The sequence below is a fragment of the Populus nigra genome, chromosome 4 (genome assembly GCF_951802175.1).
Source record: "Populus nigra chromosome 4, ddPopNigr1.1, whole genome shotgun sequence".
NCBI classification, from domain to species: domain Eukaryota; kingdom Viridiplantae; phylum Streptophyta; class Magnoliopsida; order Malpighiales; family Salicaceae; genus Populus; species Populus nigra.
Window position 1 is genome coordinate 8,315,993 of NC_084855.1, and position 21,147 is coordinate 8,337,139.

The 21,147-nt window shown below is 36.3% G+C and overlaps 1 protein-coding gene across 10 annotated transcripts in view; it reads right to left on the reverse strand.

The window, feature by feature from the left end:
- The window catches only part of LOC133690692 (BEACH domain-containing protein B), a 32,791-nt gene that overhangs the window by 2,618 nt on the left and 9,026 nt on the right, over positions 1-21,147 (reverse strand). For 7 of the 10 annotated variants that reach the window (XM_062110940.1, XM_062110942.1, XM_062110943.1 and 4 more), the window contains 32 exons: positions 20,581-20,667; positions 19,700-20,152; positions 19,236-19,563; positions 18,045-18,497; positions 17,792-17,950; positions 17,492-17,641; positions 16,317-16,472; positions 16,101-16,142; positions 15,598-15,942; positions 14,697-14,870; positions 14,404-14,564; positions 13,997-14,312; positions 13,478-13,910; positions 12,996-13,332; positions 12,697-12,885; positions 11,413-11,674; positions 11,061-11,252; positions 10,741-10,959; positions 10,444-10,620; positions 9,739-9,854; positions 7,704-8,165; positions 7,343-7,556; positions 6,122-6,343; positions 5,533-6,006; positions 5,133-5,459; positions 4,598-5,050; positions 4,456-4,502; positions 4,259-4,352; positions 2,845-3,051; positions 1,819-1,944; positions 1,335-1,706; positions 986-1,217 (listed from right to left, as the gene is read on the reverse strand). In XM_062110940.1, coding sequence (XP_061966924.1) covers positions 986-1,217; positions 1,335-1,706; positions 1,819-1,944; positions 2,845-3,051; positions 4,259-4,352; positions 4,456-4,502; positions 4,598-5,050; positions 5,133-5,459; positions 5,533-6,006; positions 6,122-6,343; positions 7,343-7,556; positions 7,704-8,165; positions 9,739-9,854; positions 10,444-10,620; positions 10,741-10,959; positions 11,061-11,252; positions 11,413-11,674; positions 12,697-12,885; positions 12,996-13,332; positions 13,478-13,910; positions 13,997-14,312; positions 14,404-14,564; positions 14,697-14,870; positions 15,598-15,942; positions 16,101-16,142; positions 16,317-16,472; positions 17,492-17,641; positions 17,792-17,950; positions 18,045-18,497; positions 19,236-19,563; positions 19,700-20,152; positions 20,581-20,667 — 7,979 coding nt within the window. Of the gene's footprint in view, positions 1-985; positions 1,218-1,334; positions 1,707-1,818; positions 1,945-2,844; positions 3,052-4,258; positions 4,358-4,455; positions 4,503-4,597; positions 5,051-5,132; positions 5,460-5,532; positions 6,007-6,121; positions 6,344-7,342; positions 7,557-7,703; positions 8,166-9,738; positions 9,855-10,443; positions 10,621-10,740; positions 10,960-11,060; positions 11,253-11,412; positions 11,675-12,696; positions 12,886-12,995; positions 13,333-13,477; positions 13,911-13,996; positions 14,313-14,403; positions 14,565-14,696; positions 14,871-15,597; positions 15,943-16,100; positions 16,143-16,316; positions 16,473-17,491; positions 17,642-17,791; positions 17,951-18,044; positions 18,498-19,235; positions 19,564-19,699; positions 20,153-20,580; positions 20,668-21,147 lie in introns of those variants that run through there. The other 3 variants (XM_062110944.1, XM_062110948.1, XM_062110947.1) reach the window with 3 other exon arrangements.

Sequence of the window (21,147 nt, forward strand, 5' to 3'; positions counted from 1 at the left end):
TAATAAGCACTATGAAAAATATATGGCAATATACGATGAATAGAAGATCATGTGATACAATAACAATGCTACATCATGAGATTAAATGATGATGGAAGATTCCACTCCAGAGCAGTCTTGACATTATAGAATGAGAACTCACTAGCGTGCTATGACACTTTGGCTGGCCTTTCTACTTGTAGAAGCTTAAAACACTATCCAAATAAATGTTATCCTTAACAAAATTCAAAACAATGATACTTGCACATTATCCTTTCCCCTCAAATAATTCATGTATCTGTCATCCATATGCTCCATTTCAAGAATGGTTTCAAGAATGGTTTATATTATATTCTCTTGCACATCCCAGAAAGCAAAAGTAATTGGGGTTGAAACTGGGACAAGCACAGGTCCATCCCTACTTTGACTTTGTAATTTAATTTTTAGCACAAGAATAGGTGATGCCAAGGATAGAACTCCCCACCCCTTGGTCCTATAGATTTAATATCCCATCAAACAACCATTTGACTTCGAAGCTTAATTGCTAGTTGAATGATTTGAAAATTAGACAAAGGGTAACCCACTGCTACCTTATGTTGATTTAATTTAATAATAAGAATTAGGGTGCCAAGGCTCAAACTCATGACAACTCTGAAGAATCATGCAACCAAAATGCTTAACATAGGATGGTCTTTATTATTTTCTCACAAACCCTAAAGCAGAAGCCCTTTAGGCTGAAACTTGGCAAACCACATGCCTATCACAACCCTTTGCTGAATTTTGATTTAATTTGATATAACTATTATAATAGGGTGTCAATAATCAAACTCCTGAATGGTCATAGAGGCTTTTTCAGGTCAAAGAACCACTCAAACCAAAAGTTTTTGTTATTTGGGACACCAAAATGGTTTGTGTTATATTCTCTTACAGCAGATCCACATTTTAATGTGATTCTTAAACATATGAACTTATGGGTGGACACAACAGCTTCAATACAAAGAATTACCTGCCACACAGCTGACCACATCTTTATGTTGTCGAGTGCTCTGCACCATTCTTCCATCACTTAAAGAAATGACTTGGAAACTATTTTCCCAATTACCACATGAGATTAAAAAATTCTCGGTTGGTGTTTGCAATATTGCAAAGCATTGTGCTCCTAGTTCAACATTTTCAGCCAAAGGACTGCCAATTTTTCGAGCAGAAAGAACATCATAACCAACTCCAAATAGCGGCTCCTGCAAAAGTTTGAAAACTTGTATTTAATACAAATGGATCCTAAGAAAATTTTATTGTAATATATTTTAAAAATTACGGGGAACAATTAGTAATCTACATGAGAAAATACACTCAACCTGGAAGCTAGAGAAAGTGAAATTTCCACCAGATTGAAGCTGAGTTGTCAACCACATCTTAACTGACAAAGTTAGCCCTTGGTTTACGAGAACAATATTCGAATCCAAAGTACCAACATATAATACAGCTGAAGGTGGATGACTTGTACTAGATACAATGGATGATAAATTAATGGAATCAGGTGCGAAGTATAAAGGACGGGCAATTGGAATTGGAGGCCCTCTTCTAGGGTGTTTCTTGCGGAAAATCTGAATTGGAGTTTGGCCAAAGTTCGCAATCTGGTCTTCAATTGCTGATCTCTGCAACTCATCTTCCATAGTGTCCAGATCAACAGCACCTTCGTAAGTTAAATAATAAAAAATATTTGCAGCCTGCAATCCCATTTCATTTCCGAAGAAACTAGTGAATATGGAAACACTAAATATCAACCAAGGCAAAACATGCATCACTTGTGAAAAATAAAATTGAACAAACCAACAATACCTCCACTGCTGGTTTTCCTCGCTGCTTGTAACCAAACACCAAATCAATCCAGTGATGGAGATTTGAGCTAACATATTCACTTTCAAGTGCATCTCGATTTTTATTTATAAATAATTCAGGTGAACCCTGCAAAAAAGGATTTAGATAAAAGTTATTCCAGATCACATGTTAGAGATAATAATAGACTTCCCAGAGAAAAAAGCGAAATACAATACATGGTATACACATACATCTCAACAGAATCCATTACACAATCTAAAGGCAACATAACAGACCACCATTTATCAAACAACTTCCATCTCCAATTGAACTTTAGGGTTTGATGTTGCAGGGGGTTTGAAAGAATAGGTAACTGCCAACAAAACCAATATATTAAGTGGCCTGGCATGAGAAAAGAGGAACTCATCTGCTCACTGGTTTCAAGATGATGCCGAACTCCAAGATGGCCATGACTCATAGAAGTGGGCATCAAAGAATTATCACAATCTCAACTCATTAACTTCATGGAGCATATTATTTATTAAGACCAAAATTGATATTTGGTATAGATCATGTAGTTTAATGTTTATTTCATCTGCTTGTAATTTGAATTAAGCTTGATCCCAGCTTGTATTAGACACCTGCCCACATTAGTTTCCGTGGCACATCACATTTGCAAAATGACAAAAATGAGTTGCTTTTGGATTAGGATAGCAACACTTGTCATAGGACTAATGGCTGAGCTCTAGAGTATATCTGAAGCTCGAGGACCTTGTGGCTGCTGCAATTAATCCCCTCATCATCATTCTTGGATATCTCCCCTACCTCTCATTTGGTTTCTGGTTCTCTTCCTCTATCATTTGTTCATTCTTTTAATATTTACCAAACCTAACTATTATATGTTCCTGGATATTTTAATGTGATAAAATTCAAAAATTAAAATGCATAAATCCTCCCTTTCAGTTTTACTTGGAATCTGAAAGGTTGTACAAGCACTTTCTCCTTTCCAGTATGACTATAGTGCTGTCCGAACTATAAAGTTTGTACCTTGGCCCAGGGAGGGAGGCAAACATCCCCTAGTGGTTCCCCGTCCTGTTTGACTCCCAAATGATAAGAATTTGAATTAACAAGAAACTCCGGCATGTAAAAGAACTCAGGAATCAACTCCTTCACATCACTAGTATTAGAAAGACAATTTCGATATGTGCCTTCAATGCTTTGGAAAAGGCGATCTGCATGATCAAACTTACCACCCTGATAGAAAACAATGGCTCAGTTAAGTATATGCCAACAAATGATAGAAAAGAACTCAAACACATATTAACACTGAGAAAACCATATTGAACCAGATAACAAGTGAAACACAAGAGCTATTGCCTTGAATACTACAAGGCTCAGCTGAAATGAATTATATGGAAAATCAATTAAGCCACTGACTTTCATCTTCATCTTATTTCATCCACAAATCTTTAAATATAGTAAGATACACCTTTTCTCGACCTAATAGAACTTGCTAAAAAAACTTCAAAATAATAAAACTTCATAGAAAAGCTAGCTATCAACTGAAAGTTTGATGCATAAGTGAATGTTATTCCTCCTCTCAAGATTTCCAACACCCATACTGTCATATTCTATTTCTAATCACAGTAGGATAAGTAAATTACAAAAAAGGGTTCCACCAGTGTGGTGTCCTAAGAAGGAGAGATTGGATTCAATCCTATGCTTCAACATGTTCTGCTCGAACCTACATCATTGCAGTTGAGGGCCAAGGATGGGTAAAATGGAAAATAGAGAGAATAGACGAAAGAAATTTGAATTTGAAGTTTCACATTTAATGGAAAACATTCAGGCAACTTTCCTTATAAACAAGAAGTCAAATGTGCTTAGCCTCTCTTTTAAGTAGACGAAGCGGACCATAATGACAAATGCTTTTACTAGGAAAATCCTAAAAGAAGTTGTTAATTTTGTTTCAAAGACAGCCAAAAAAGAAAAGAAAACACAAACAGAGAGAGAGAGAGAGAGAGAGAGAGAGAGAGAGAACTCTCAATTTCTTATTATGATGGGATAGAATAAGAAGAAAGGAATAGAATTTCATAAAAGCAAATGGGAAACAAAAAATATGCATGCATAGCATCATAATCCTGTGTACACTCTTTATTCAAACACTCGTTATGGAATAGAGTGAATTTTGGGCTCCTTCATGGTGTTCTAATTTGATGCTTTCAGAGGAGTTTTATTAGCTGACATTCAATAGAGCTGGCTAGCCTTTTAACTTTTGTTGTTCCCTTCAGTTATGCCTGATCTCGAATCATTGTATTATATTTTCTTTGTGAAATCCTTTTCTTGAATCAAAACAATAAATAAATAATCAATAAATGGCTACATGCACCATCTACTCATATCACATTAAGCTTCCACATGCTGTATCAGATATTTAACAAGAAATATTTAAAACCAGTACCTGCAAATTACGGTGAAGAGATGTGAATGGCTCTAACCTAAGAAGGTAATAAAGCACAATCCCCATGCTTGAATAATGAGACCCATAGTAGAAGCTGCGCTAAGGAATGGAAGAACTGTCACCCATCAGGGAAAACAGGAACTAGCAAATACATGTAGAAAACAATCACAGGTGTTAACAATATGGATGAGAATTACCTGGGTATATCAGGATCAGAGAAGCTGCGATACCTGTCTTCAAACACCTGATTAGGAGAAGCAAATATTAAAATACTTTTAAAAAGCTTAGTTAGAAAAACTGTGTTCATCATTCTAATACACAGATGACGAGAAAACAAACCTCAAAACGTTTTACATCAAGAGCTCCAACAGGTTTAGTAAGATCCCGAAAGGTCAAAGCCTTGTTAAAATCAAGATCCTCAGAGGAATAATCTGCCAAAACCCAAGGGAAGACAGGATACTGTGTTAAGTCATTGTAAGATCTTCCTGCAAGTGTGTTGAGGATCATCAGGTATTCAAAGTTCGTTATATCCCTTCTCCTCCAACTCTCCCTGGCAATTTCTGCCATCCGCAAGGCTACATGCCTATCAACAAATGAAATAGTCCCACTCTTGTCCTTACTACTTCCTTTTGGAAACAAGAATTCATTTCGAGTAGCAACTATTAATGTTCCAACTTCTTTTGCATCCTTCTGTGATGCGAAATTCAAGAAGACAGGAGCAACAGAGTCACTGAAGAAAATCTCTATTGCACTGTATCTAAGCAGATAACGACTCCAATGGACAGCCTTTATCTATAACAAGAAAAGGAATATCAACAAATCAGGTTTTGTACAAGTGAAGAAGAGAAACAAAAAATTACTAGAGTTTACCGACCTTGTCAACACTCCATCTTTTATGTCGCCTCACATGTTTTAACTGCCTTTGCTGCACATTTTCATTTCCTGAGACTGTATTATCAACAGAAATCACCTTTTCAGGGCTAAAATTGACATGTATAGGCCAGTTAAGAGACTTATGTTTCTGTTCAAGCTTGTTTGCATCTGACTTGATAGAAGCTTGGAAGTTTTTGAATACAGATGATCCTCCAGTACCTTCAACCAAAAACTCACCAAAAAAGTGCAAGAAATTTTTCTTGACTGCCAAATTTCCAGCCAGTTTTCTTTTTGGTGTTACAAGTACACATTGAACAGACATGAGAACCTGAAGCAGGAAACCAGCATAAGTAATGCAGCAATTCTAGCTCTATGTATTCTCAAACTTGACTCAGACATACCTCACTAGTTTCTGTTTCTTGTGAAGTGGAAGAAGAATCTCTTTTGTCTTGTACAATTTCATTCTGACTGCTACTGTCTCCAACAAGATCCAAGCGTTGACTCTCTGAAGGATCATCAGGGATAGGTGTTGTTTGCCCACTGGTTTCAGCATCATTTTCACCAGCTTCTGAAATCACCTCATCAGTTATCCTGCGCACTCCTTTCAATAGAAACTGCTTCATTTGCTCAGGAATATGGCCCACAAAACTATTTTTGGTTTCATTTACAGGAAGAGTATCCTCATTGCTAGAGGAGGAAGGAGGAAGACATAGCTTCTCATCAAAGTGATAGTTCTGTCTTAACTTGGGTCTGCGTCTCCATGCATCCTCTGTCTTGTCAAGTTTCCAGTGCTTTATAACACCATTTGGAAAAAGATTAGCTGACCACGGACCTCTCTCATCAATCAATGTGCGGAACATGTGCATCCACTTCTCCTATCAAGGCAACACCAATTGTTTTATGAGCATAATCAAAACATTCAGAAACGTTCCAGAGGCAATAAGACAACAGTTAGAAAAGATGGTATATATTATACAAAAACTAACATACTGCAACATTTTGCTCCTCTTCCTCGTGCACAAGCTGCTGTGCAGATCTTCTACTGTCATCCAAAGCAACAATTGAGTTCAAACTATTTTGTATCTCATCTTCAAATGCTTTCTTGTTAGTAGTTTCCACAGTGGAATTCTCATCCATCCTAGCATGGAGCTCCTCCAACTGCCTGGTGCGGTCAGATATTGATGATTTTATGTATTTTGCCTCGTCAGAAACCTGTAGAGTAAAATATAACAATTGATCAAAAGAGAGAAATAGACATAAACAGACTTCACCATCTAACTTACCATGATCCATTGAAAAGAGGCCATCCTTTAAAAACAAATGAAGGGCTCCACATGAAGCAGGATGAAATTTTTGTATAACTTGTTCGTGTGCTCTTTTTCTTAAAACAAGCTTCTTCATTGTGGAGCATAATCTATAGCTAAGAGTATGGATGTGTTGAAGTTTAAATAATTTCTCATAGATGACCTTTTCCTATTGTTGCATGCACAAAATATTTCATTTTGTTTTTATATTAGTTTTTTAGTTCGCATCTTAGTTTTCTTCAATAGACTTCTTGACATGCATATTTACCTGTAGTGAACTATGTACTAAATGCAATAAGAAAAAAGATTTCATCACATCTTCGTACCAGCTATATGAGGTATGGCCTTACATGTGTAAGAACCTGACAACAACTTCAACTAAAGTTTTTCTAAATATAAATCACTAGCCAGAATGTAGTCTACAGGAGTAGATTCGAGGAAGACAAGCAGGAGTCTCTTAATACCTCTAGTTGCAAGAACTATATTCGACTTTATATTAATATATTGAATCCAGATCATAGAATCAGCTTATCATATACTTCTTTTACTTAAACTTGAAGCTTCTGATTGAAAAAAAGCTGCAGGGTTCTCTTTTGGCCATCCTCTTTACTGTCATCATACTATCAGTCAGTGTGTTATGCTGTACCAATTGGCATTACAATCATGAATCTCCCTACTCTCCCCCTGACACTAATATTTAATAAATGATTCCATATCCCACAAGTAAAAGTCATGACAACTACCTCCACCTTTTTAAGGAGAAGAAGCACCACCAGGCTATCAGCTTATTGATCTTTAACTACTTCATGCAATGAAAGCAAACAGAGGAATAAACATCAAGAAAAAACCAAGTAGAAGTCTATGCATAAAGATGTATGACAAGAAAAAAGACACTAATGAAACATACCGCTGCAAGCACTCGATCCTTTTGAATTATACTGTGAATAGAGCTGGTGTCTTTTGAGTTACTCCCTGTATCAGAAGAGTCATCTCTACCCACAATGCTAGAAGCCAGCATCGATTTACCACAGTTGATTGTTTCTCGAATTAGGTGAGATATAACATGAAGACGAGCACCGTCATCTAACACCCCATATTCAGACCTTACAGCAAGCAAAGACCTGGCCACAATGACAAAGTCACAACCCTAGGTTAACACTGTAGCAAAGAGATCACAGGTCAGCCTTCATGATTTATGTAAACCAGTGCAGCCATAAGACAGAAAATCTAAAGACAAAAAAATGTAGTTAGGAGTTAAGAAATAATACCATATGAAAAGCTGCAACCTGCTCTTACTTTGCTCATCATCAGCAGCCAGAATAGAAGGTAAAAGTGCAATAACCTGTTGCGCACACCGAGATGCTCTTTCTAGGGAAGATCTGCAAAGATACAGAATAGCAAGTCGGAAAACAATTCTTGGGCACCTCTCCCCTCTTAAAAGCATAGCTTTGTCAGCAGTTTTATTTGGTTTTCCAGCTAATGCATTGCCAATCCCCCCTGACACAACAACCGCAGCCATTTCTGCTGCAGGAATATTCAATGATTCTACTAAGCCACGTGCTCTTTGACCCAATGATGGTCCTGCTGCTGATGATTTAAGCATCATCTTGCTTGGCCCTTTGCCATTGATCTCGCTGATAATAATCCACAAATTTTCATACAAATCCCACCACTTATCATTGATTACTTCACCTTCATGTGTGGTTGAATGCTTGCCACCCCACGGATTTCTAAAACATGCGACAATTTCATAAAAACTGTTAAGCATAGTATATGACTACACGAAAACATGTGGCTATTTGAAGAACTTGAAAATCATAAAAATTATATTGAAAGCTACCTCCATGGGTTACACAAGAAATGAGTAAGTTTTGGGGGCTTGATTTACTGTTTAGGTTTTAAGGTTTGATGTCTAAAAATTGGAAATCCAACAATCAGTGGTAATTTTGTAATTTTATTGTCAGAGGTACTTTAAAACTACCATAAATTTGAATTATTCTATTTAAGATGACATAGGTTGATGAGTCTTGGCAAGTTTAATAGTAATTTGCTTTCCTTCAGGTCACATCTTGATATTGGAAGTCTTTTCATTTTTCTGAATTAGGAAACTTTTTTTACACTTGTAGAATTGATTTAAAGTTTTAGGGAACATAACCTCTTCGGATGTTATCGCACCCTTGGACGGTGAGACTCCACTAAATCTTAATTTGATTAAAGTTCAAGAATCCCTCACCAAAGCTCCATTTTTCATAAGAACCCCCCCTAGTCACTGTTAAAAGGCTGTGAAGAACCCATTTTTCACTGCTTGTCTCTTGAGCTAACACATATTCCTTCAAGTGCATCATACACCAATATATGCCTATGTGTTCATACATACTCTTTAGCCCACCAATTAAGCTTCTAACCATTGGTCAAATAATCTTAGTTTTGGCTGTTGCCTATTTTCAGCCAGCCATACTTTTTTTGTTCTGAATAAAACTATTCTTAGCCCAGAATTGACTGTAACCTAAGAAAATCTAGATCTTAAAAGCTTTAGATCACCCTCATTGTATAGCATCCATAATCCAATTTGAGTTTTGTCCAATATCAGAGATTGACGCATGGAAATATCCAAGTTGAATAGCCAAATGATCATAAGAAATAAAGAGCACATATAATCTCCAGGATAGTTTGCTTCCTTTGCATCAAAATAACTACATCTATTACAAAAACTTCTTAAAGGAGGAAGGAAATTTTATGCTTGTAGAACACTCAGAACTGAAAGTAAGTTAATCTGAACCTCAGAAAAAGTTGTCTAATAAGAAACAATACCAATTTTCAAGCACAGCTTTGTATATTCTAAAATATTTTCTTGTGTAGACCCCCTTCTAAGTAACTGGTTTCACATATTCTTTCTACATATAGATTAACACACAAAAGCAAGTTGTATATTAATGAAACTTCGTGCATGGACAGAACTGAGTATTCAGGTGATTATGATGCTCATTTCAATATATAGTATTTTTGAAATGGTATAGTTAATGGATAAAGTCGGGGGGCGGGGGGGACACCCGTAAACAGCACAGATATTAGGGTCAGGCTAAAATTGAGTCAACTGAAATTACCAGAGAGATTAATGATGCAATGGAAGTCTGTCTGACTACATTCTTTATCAAGCAAGTTTCATCATTACCCATGCATGCATTAAAGAACCAAAACAGGTTTCATTTTAGAGAAGTTAATTCACAATTAAAAATAATAATAAATCTGACAACAGACAGTGTCTTAAGAAAGAGTAACAACTGAAAAACATAGTGACAATACCTAGATGTCTGATTATTAAATTCTCCTTGCACAACCTGAGAGAGTGCAGAACTAAAATTCTTCTGACTTTCTAGTTCTGAAGAATCAATCGACACTTCAGAGCTGTTTTCTGGAAACTACAAGAAAGAGAGAGCATTTATTTTGCTCTTCTGTAGCAGAAAAATATAGAAACAGTATTCAAAGCAGTTTCAGTACTGTAAAACAAGGAGATAATGCTTTTGCAAGCCCATGACATGAAAGTTCTAAGATCTTCTGCGTAAAGAGAAAACAACACCAATAATTCTGAAAAAAACACAACAAAAATGTAGAATATTGTCGTTGGTTTTTTACAAAACAGACAAATTTGCACAGCACTAATAAAACATTGAAATTTGCACAGCACTAATAAAACATTGAAATGATAATAACTTTGACTTTGCATAATATTAGATTTTATAACAGAGCATGGTTAACAAATTCATGCAAGTCCATATAATAACAATGTGAAAAACAACTGTGTAATTTACCATCATTAAAATTTGAAGGAAATACTCCTTTTAAATGCAATTGACCCAACAGGGTTCAAGCAACTAATTAAGCATCACAATGGACTCAAATCTTCCTGCTAAGTCCTTTGGGGTCATCCCAATGAACTTAACTTCAATAACTGCACAGGAAAGTATAGTCATGCCAAGGCATCAGCAAGATAATCGAAGAGCCACATACCAAAATCTTATGATCAATTTCAGCAACGAGCATCTCATCCATCAGTTGTAGAAGATATAATGTATTGTCCCGACAAGGTTGTGCAGCAAAGATATTTTCCTCAAAAGAAAAGTCTACCAGCCTTTGAATCAGGTCCTCAAAGATATCATGAAGCAACTTTCTACGTGAGATGCTGTCCTGTGGTATAAAATGTTCAAGCAAAACAATTCTTAAACTGGTGAAACTGGTGATAAATTTTAGGTAAACATAGACAAAACGGTGACAGATATTCATAATGCAGACAGGATTTCAACATACTTGGTCACAATGCAGGAGTAGAAAATTCACTGTCTCTTCCAACTGTTGCCAGCCACCTTTCACTGAAAGCATATAGTGGCAAAGAACAACACAAAATAAACTCCTCACCAAATTCTGCTCGAGTCTCTCACTATGAGTTTGGTCTTGAGACTCAACTATATAGTCTTTGATCACGTTAAGTTTTAAAGTGGCTGTTAACCATGCATTCCATCCATATTCCTATTTGCAGCATTCAAATGATTAGAAAATAGTTTAGAAAGAGTAGACTAATTATTCGTGGTTAAGAAAAAGTGTAGACTAACTATTTGGAGTAATCATACCATCAAAGCTTCAATGTTTGAAGAATTTGAATCAAGCAGATCAAGCAGATCCCTTATTATTTTCATTCTAGTGGATACATCCTCACAGCTAGACAAGAATCCGAATATGATAACCAAGATTTGAGGAACAAGAAAATGAGAATTATTTCCTTTGCTTCTCTGCTTGTCAACCTGGTTATATTTCTGCAAAACCTGCATAATATCAGTTTTCATTAAAGCAGTTTAGAGATAAATCCCATGGTATACTTTAAACCAAAATGGTATGCTATTGAGCAAATGACTGGTGAGCTTAATTATTATATTGACAGGATGAAAGGAAAAGTTGAACTATTCACAAAAAATTGGTAGTCACCTGTTTGGGACTAGCACCACCAAGAAGAACATCAAACAAGGCTGCACACAAATTATCTGTTAGTGGAAATCTGAACAACCTATCAGATATAGCTGAGAAGACTGGCTGCATTTTTGAACTGACTTTCTTCTGGCTTTCTGAAACAGATCTAGATCTCCCAACAGAAAGATTGAAGAGTCTTGGTGGCTTCCTCTCAGATTGTAAACCAACCAAAAGTCTTCCCAGAAACTGCAAGCTGAGAAGTCTGATAGGCTCATATTCCCTATTGGAAACAAACAGGAAGTTGAATTCTAAGAATATGAGAACCATTGATTCAAATCCTGAATTCTATGAAAGAAATAGAAGCACATCTAGAGATAAACTATATGCAAATCAACGACAGATATTATTCTAAAGTGCTATGAGTTCTGAAAGAAAAGGTTGAATATTTCAATGCTAGAGAGTAATATAAAATCATTCTTGAGGCTTCATCTAGGAGCTTAGGTTGAACTAATTCTTTGACATGGTATCAGAGTCTTGATAACCAACTGGTCATGAGCCAAATTAATAGAATTAAGCACAGGGTAATGGTGGGCCGTGCAAGTTTCAAGTCCAAAGAGCTTTCACACCTAGGAGCTTAAGCTTTTAAGTTAACTGATTCTTTAACATTCACTACTGAAGCCATTTAGGAACAGCAGCATTGTGTAACCATATATCAACTCCAAACGTAGGATAAATGTATATTTGCAATGCACATATTCAGGCTTTTAGGGGAGTGTTCTTGCCTTTCTTTCCTGACATTCAACAAGTTTGGAAATCACATTTACATTCAAACCTTTTCTTTACTTTCTTTTTCTTTTTGAAGGATGACTTACTCTCCAAATTGTCTATAGTCTCTTTCTTTCCAATGATACTTTTTCTTTCTTTCTTCTGAGAAGAAGAAGTATATACATATAGCAGAGGCACTTAAAATGTAAAATGTTTAACTAAAAGCAGGCCTGTTTTAGCAGTTGTTAAACAGCTTTTACTAACTTGATGAAGATTCTGGAGTTCATAATACCTAGTTTAAAGTCTAGCATATCTACATATAAATGAAACACCAGCTTAATATAACTCACCTACCAACCATGAACTCAAACAATTTTGTAGCCCCTTTTCAATTCAAATTTGCAAAAAGCATGCAACTGGTAACAAATTTCATTTCAATGCCTTCAAAAGCTCAAAGTCTATGAAATTTGGCATTCTAGATGCTACATCTAAGGAAATCATCATATGATCACGCAACAGCCTCATAGAATAACATACCTCTGAAGAAGATTAACAAAAATGTGGCAACCACCAATGAGATTAACTTGTTCAAGGAAAGCAACAAGCAGTTGTTTTTGAGAGAGAGCACGGATGACCATATGCAGAACATCCTCAATGCATGCCGTATCCTGGCTTGTTTCAAAGAAGGCTATTATTGCCTTTATGTCTGCAGTGCCAATGCATTGCCTGCATATCCCAAAATTTTATATAAGAACTTGTAAAATAAAACACCAGATGAGAAACCAATAAACGAAAATAAGTTTGTTTCAAAGTAACTGCAGTAGTGGAAACGATACCTGAGGCTCATCTCACCGAGACTCAATAAAAGAAGACGAATTTTGTGAGTTTCTTCTCTATTAGGTCTCTCTCCAATAATAACTTTGGTAATGGGATGCCGAAGAGGCTTGCTTCCAATAGCAAACCGAGATTTTGAGTTGTCCCAATAAAATTGACGAATTATATCAATAACACGAGGTAGTTGACAGAGACTCTTGAGTAATCTTGGATCATTGTCAAATTGCTGGATGAGAAACATGTAAAGCTCTCGCTGCACCTTGTATACTGTGTAGACCCAGATGAAAGGATTAAGAAAGATGCAAGATATGGCATCTTTAACAAGCAGCTCAGCTAACCCTGAAGAAAAAGCAAAGAAGATAAATACTTTCAAACAAAAAAAGAATATGCACAAAATGCAACTAAAATGATCGAGGATAATCAATACATGAACAGAGTACTTTTCCACATGAATTAAAATTAGTGGATAGTTTATGATACACACCACAATTTGCAGCAAGGTTAAACAGATGTTTCAAAGCTGAAAGGGTCTCCAAATTGAGTAGCTCTGGTGGAACTGATTGCAATAAAAATCCCAGTATTGAAAATCCAGAAAGAAGATGCATTTGCTGCTGATTTGCTAAATTATCATCTAGGACAGAAGCTATAAGCTCAATAACCTCAGCTGTTAGGCGTTCTTTTGTGATTGGTGTAAGCAATGCATGTTCAAAGGATCCACTTTCTTCATTGTCATACCTATCAGATTGGGAAATGAGAGGAAAAAACACAGACACGCCACCGACACAGTAAATTATCTGTTGCAGCATGCGTCGTGAACATAACTGTGTACCAGCCATAACAGTTGCTTCAAATGCCTTCTTATCTAATGCATGATCTGTTACCAGTGAAACATTAAACAGCTTCTTGCCATCACTTGCCTGAAAAAGAAACTAACTGCTTTGAATTTGCCCAAATATCCAAAGCAAGCTTTTAAAACCAAAATTTTCATGAGAAGACAGCAAACCTGGGCATTGAGTCCAAAGATAATTTTTGATGACAGGCCATCTTTAGAATCAAGAATTCCACTGGGCAATGAGCTATCATAAAAAGGTGTGGCTTCATTATCAAGGAACGAGTACATATAGCTTGGTCCCAAGGAATAGATGCCCTGGACTTGCTCAGAGGAAATGGCATCACTAAACAAGTAGACAGGACCAATCTGACCATGAAAAGAGAAGAAATCTCGAATGGAGTCCGGAAAAATTTCTTCTTCATTATGAGGCAAATTAATTTTCATGCCAATACTACTGCTTGTCAATAATTCATTAACTTTTGCATATCTGAATCATGAAAAGATGCAAATCAGGGAGGAAAATCCCTCTACACAAATTGAAATGTGAATGAAATAAAAGACAGGAAGTGGGATAGAACCTGCATCGTTCAGATGCCACGAGATCACCATTCACATAACATCTCAACAGGCTACCCCCAGAAAATGCCCGCCCAATGCTATGAGTTATGCAAAGAAAATGCCATTTCTTACTGGCTAAATTAATGTGAAATTGAATACGCTGCCGCTTCAGATTAATTGACTGCCAAAGACATAAAGAGATAATATTAAATGAGATGCTAACAAGAATCTTCTTAGTCCAAATTATTGATCAGAGCTTTTCGTATATGAATTTCCACCACCACCAGAAGATTTTTCCCAGCCAATAACTTACCTCATAAATAAGCCTTTCATTTCCAACAGCTGCCAAGCACCCTTTTCCATTTTCAGAAAGAAAACTGAAAAGACCCATTGTTCCATTTCTAGGGAAGCTTTCCACTCTAAGCCAGCACGAAAAAGAAAAACCCTTGCTGAGAGGCCACTGCACAGGTGTTTTAACTATAATCCCCTGCAGTAAGTTAAGAGAAAATGCAAATAATCAGTTTTTTTATATTATTGTTAATTTCTCTGAGAATGAGAGTGCAAGTATCCTGAAAAACTCATGTTTAAGAGTAAAAGAAGTGTATTTTATCATGATAAAACAAATCACAAGTATAAAGAGGAGTTTAAAGCATCATCCAATTCAAAGTTAAAAAATCAACACAATAGCTCTCCAATCCAGCTGAAAACTAAGAACCTTCCATCTCTCAAAGCAGTGACAAAAAAAATCTATCCCATAAACAATAGCCTCAAAACAGAAAGATCCTTAAAACTAGTGAAATCGAGTTCATTTAACTGGACAAAGATTGCACAATAACAGTGCCCCCCCCCCCAACCCCAAATCTGATTACAAATTTGTACAGAAGTAACAAGATAGAGAAGACAATGAAATGATGAGAACAAAATCATTTTCCAAATAAACGTTATGAACACAGAAAAGTTTCCTGTCAATATCAATGCCAGCTGGAGATGCACTTACAGAAAAGATATGTGGAAAACAAAATCATTTTCCAAATATACATAATGAATGCATAGAAAAACTTCCTATCAATATCAAAGCCAACTGGAGATACACTTACAAAATACATGTATAGCTCCATAAAGAAGGGAAGGAAAACACTGCATGTCAATGTAATTGGATATAAAGATACAGGTTTATTTCTTTAGATAACTTCTAAGAAACCATAGGGACTTACAGAATCATTCCCGTTGAAATCAAAAAAAGCAGTTGGGCCCTTCTCATTGAGCATTGACAAAACAGTGGTCAATAATAGTGAGCAGTACTGCTGCCGCATCCCGACTTTTTCACTTCGGAGAAGAGCAAAGATTTTACGGATATCCTTCCCAGATATGCTATGCCCACCAACGACCTGAATCAATTGCGCAATTTTCAAAATGGTGCTGTCATTATCTTCTTGAGAAAACCAATCAAGAAGAAAATTAAGCATTCCTGCTCTGACACATGAGGCTCGGTTGGAAATGGAATCCCTGAGCAGTTGCTGGAACATGTTGAGACCATAGTGCCGCAAAGAGTCACTGCTCTGCCCAGTCATAAAATAGAAAGTAATGATACAGAATATTGTTGTCAAAAAACAGAGGGAAAAAAGGGATAACTTCAGAGATGAGGCAGTGGCCACTCCAAATCTGAGGAAAAGGAAACAAACAAATGGAAAATTTACAGTGGGAAACAATTACCAACCTTCTGTAGAACACCGAGATAAAGAATGATCACATCCTCATTCTGAAGCAGAACAAGAGTGGAAAAAACTATATATGAGAAGCAAGTCTATTTCACTAACTTAAGATTATAAAAACATTTAAGTATATAGAAAAGGTAAAATAAGAATTAACAAATGTATGATCAACTAACAGTGACTGGCAATGAATTGTTCCAATTTTCAGGCAAGGATATCACCTTTATGAGAGGGCTTGATTTTATATCAAACTTTCCATCGACAAGCATATCAAGAAGTGCATTTAAAAGTGCTTCACTTGGACGCCATTGACAAAAATCCAATAGCAAACTTTGCATTGTCTGATAACCCTTGCCAACTAAGGCTCTAAACGAAGCCTACAAAAATTAATGGATTCAGTATAATTGGCATTATTACATAGCCACATGAATAAAGAATTTTCCATGCATTGCAATAATTAAGAGTCTGTTTGGGAACGTGGTACAACCCGTGTTCCCAAAAAAATCAGAAGATGCAAAAGGAAGGACAACAGGAATCGCACAAACAGAGTGCTCACAGAAAAGCTTGTATATAATGTTGGAAATTGACTTAGTTACATTGAATCAAACTGAGCAAAAGAAGACGAATTAAGCAACCACACCAAAATTGTCAACACCAACCCAACCACACCCACACCCACCCCCTCCCCCCACCACCCCCCACCCCAAAAAAAAAAAAAAACAGAGAGAGAAAGAGAGATCCAATTTCCAAGCTTGTTTTGACATGTAAGGTGATCACTTGATTATCAATAGGACTTCATATACACGAATAATAGAATGAAAAGACTCATGTTAAGCCTCGTTTTATCTGATAACTAATGGACAAGAGAATTTTACTCTATATATACTGAGAGATCATACCAAGCTGCAAAACGTTTTAAACTATAGTCAAAAACCAACAGCCAGGTTAGTTCTCTTTCCCCTTAATATGTTCATCTTACTCCTTTGCAGTAGCTCTTCAATGCCCATACCATATTACTGGACTCCCACATCTACCATCTCTTGACGATGGAGTTCCCAGCCACAAACAGGCATGTAATTCACCACCAAGCCCATTCATCCACTAATTCCTAACTATGAAGGACATCCATACACAGACACACATGCATGCACATATTCTCAATTATTGCAAGTACCAATAGCATTAATATTTGTAATTACCAAATGGACAAGAAACATATATGTTGAAACATATATGTCAAATCGTTACTTTGTAAATAATTCTCCATTAGAAACATCAGCCTTTCAATTGAAGTTAATTATTCATAGAATCCAAAGGTGAGAATATACAAGAGCACCATGAAGGAAGATTAGAGGAAAACAAAACACACAAAACAAAAGCAGGAAAAAGGGATTACCTTTGAGTCATCATTATTTTCTAGGAGGCAGGTCAGAGTTTGAAGGACATTTAGAACCAACTTCTCTCCATACACCTCATCAAGATTACCATTTAGTAATGAGACAACATGTAAAAAGCATTCGCCATCACGAAACAAGGCTTGGTAGTACTGAAAGAACAAATAACTATTAAGAAATCAAAACTACCCAAGAGCAAGGTTCTCATCATATATAACCCCCACAACCCCACTCATAGGAAAATAATAATAGCAGCCATAATAAGGTCTCTGAAATCAATATGACTTTTGAGGACAACATACCGCAGGATCGGTCATGAGCATCTCTCTCATTCCAACCAATAGATTGATAGACAGCTCTGCAAAACTTTTCTCCCTTTCCTTTATTTGAGTGAAAGTCTCTAAATACTTTGAACATAAATGCAACTTTGCCTTCTGATCTTCTAGAGATGATGGAACTAACTGATGACATGGAAAAAGGTTAAGTTCAGTTGCCTTGACAGTGACAACAACAACAACAACAACTGTCAAGCAAACATTGAGTACAGTGAAGTACCTTCATGAGGTCAAGGATGCTCTCAAACACATGATTTCTCATGCCTTCTTCCCAAAATAAATCAAACAAACAATCAATGCAAGTCCAGTCACACAAAACCAAACTCCCTGCATCATCAGCAATTGAGAAAAATTTTGTGAAGAGCTCCATGCATGTATCCATGCATGTAAACCAACTTTGGCCCATCTTTTCTGAATTAGGTTTCTGACCACCATGAAGTGGTAGTGTTTTACTCTCAAGAGAAGGGCTCATATTTCCAGACCTTCTACACTCTTCGGCTTGAATACATGCAACTTTGAGGACCCGAGAAACTGCACTTAGAGACTTGAAGGAGGCAATCGTTTTCTCTGGCAAAAGCTGCAATATATGCAGTAGACTCTTTGCAAGAACAACAGCGATGTCAGGATGACATGCACATTGTTCTAAGGCATCCAGTAAAACAGAAACCTCAAGCTGCAAAAAAGAAAAACAAATTCTAGCATGACAAATGCAACACTACCAAGTTTATCAACTAATAATGAGATATTTATGGCCTTTGCAAAACCCAGATAACAAAGTGCCTCAAAATAGCATCTCTCCCCTTCAACAAACATTCATATTTTTAGTTCGTAAGCAAGTTTCTTTATACCGAGAACGACCAAAAATGGAGGGCATCCTTTCAATGTGACTCTTATATGAAAGAAAAGTCACAACAACAAAAGCTAAAATCGATAACATCAATGAACTCCAAAAGAAATAGATGAGAACAATTTTGTGACATTTATAATCACAGATAAGTCAAAAGATTTCCTCACCCTTTCGAGATAATGCTATTTCACTCCAAACAATGACATCATAAAAAATAAGATAGGAACATGGCCATGTTATGTTATTTTTCCCCTCCAACATGGATCACAAAGCTTAACCACTAAAGATGATGCTGCTCAGCTTATCCCAAAAACTAAGAAAAGCATAGATCATATCTAAAAGAAGACATGGGATTGCAAATGATTCGATATTTCCCCAATATCTTCAAAAACAAATGTCATCATGCAAACACAATTTATAAGGTTTTACCAGCTTATTCAAGTCAGACTAAATTCAATCTCCTTTCTTATCAGATAATATGTAAGAAACAAAACATCAATCTTAAAGAACTATTCACCATTAAGTCAAAAAGAGAATCATCAAGTGAATGAAACAAAAACCTACCAAGTTATCCACAGTTCCATTGCAAGTTGCAGCAAATTCCACAAAGGAGATTACTTCCATCTGAAGGATCTCAAAACTACTAATCTTTGTTTGATTGGAAATGCTACTAGAGGACAAGTTTCTGTCAAGCTGTCCTGGGAACCCTTGATTGTAACTGCCACACTCTCCAGCCATTTCTTCTGAATCTGGTCCGAAGTGGAAAAAATTCTCAGAGAAGATAAGGTCCCATATCCCCTCTTTCCTGAATATTTCAAGTGATACAGGTGATGAAACAAGAACCTTCGTAAAGGCATCAAGTACAGAGTGTTGTAGGACATTAGCAAAGACCCTGCAAAATAAACAAGCAAATAAAGGAAAAACAAGGGAATCATGGAAAAAAACATGCACTGTAAGCAAAATTTGGTGCCCTGAATTTCCTAACAAGAATACAGGGAAAGAATACAGAAAACACACTGCGTCATCACCTTAAATGGTTAGGCAACTCCTTTTGATTTGAACAAGCCTTGATGCATGGAAAGACTGTAAGAAGAACCCCCATGACCCACTTAATTGAAAGTTCACCATATGCTGCAGAAATTGGCATTCCAATGCGACCAGTGTTTGTTTGGACATGGTGAGGTTTAATATTTTCAGGAGCAACAATGAAAGAACACAGCACCCCACTCAATTTGACAACATATTCATTCCAAAGTTTAAAATAAGCAGCATCAGCTGGAAGGGGAAAAGATCGTTCCATCTTTACATGATTCTCATTTTCCAAGTCAGAAACAGGAATTTGGCAATCATCCTGTACAGACAAATCCTTTGTATTCCGCTCACACTCTTGAAGCAAGAAGGAAAGCGAACAAAAGCTATTTGCAAATTTATGAATTCTTCCATTTTCACATAGGAACTGCAGGTTGTTCATATTACCAAAGCTGAATATTTGTTAAGGGCATTGATAATTGTTGGTACATAATTAACAGCAGAATATTGAGGAATAAAAAAAAAACTTTCTTTTTCACCTTTTGGACCAAGAAACATAAATGGGGAGTCTGAGCCAGATACTAAGAGAACTCCTACCAACCTAGCCCCTGATACGATATATAATGTCCAATTTTCCTTAAAAAGAGAAGATTTCATGATTTTTTTTTCTTCATCAAAGGATACCTTTCGCTCCATGCAATTCAGAATTCTAAACTTCCTAATGATTGAAGTATCAACTTAAAGCCTAGTTATCTTTTTCATTTCATAAACAAAATTGGAAAGCACTATACACACATAATCTGGATTCACTTCGAGGCAAGATATCAAATGGAGCAATGTAGAACATTAAATCTATGCAAATGCATGATTTGAAGGATACACAGCCTCTCTTAGAACTGTCAAAGACAGTACATGTAACTGGAATACTTTCAGCAAGGGATTCTCGCCTCTGCAATAGAATGCAAACCTTATATTTTAAGAAGACAAGATGTAGAGCACAACAAAGTTAAGACAAAGGTTCAACTTGAAACAAAAGCATATGAAAGAAACCAAAACAAACATAACATTATATTTCAAAATGGAAAAGAAAAGAACTAAATCAGCATCTGATATCTTGTCATTGCTAAATTACAACAAAAGCAACACTGCTAAACTTCTAACAGTCTCGAAACCATAATTTTCTAAGTGAAATAATGCCAGCACAAGCAGCAAATTAAATGCTTTAAAAGAGAAATTAACTAATGTCAGAACTTTCATGCAGCAGACCAGATCACACAAGCACAGCAAGAGCAGAAGAGCAGTGAAGTTAGAGATCAGAAAAATCAGAGACTCAAGGCAATAACTAAAAATCTTATCCACTCTAGCAATAACAGGATCAATAGAAATTCCAATAATCTCCACTCCAACATTCTCTCCAGGCAGATGCAAATTTCAGCAAGCCTAACCA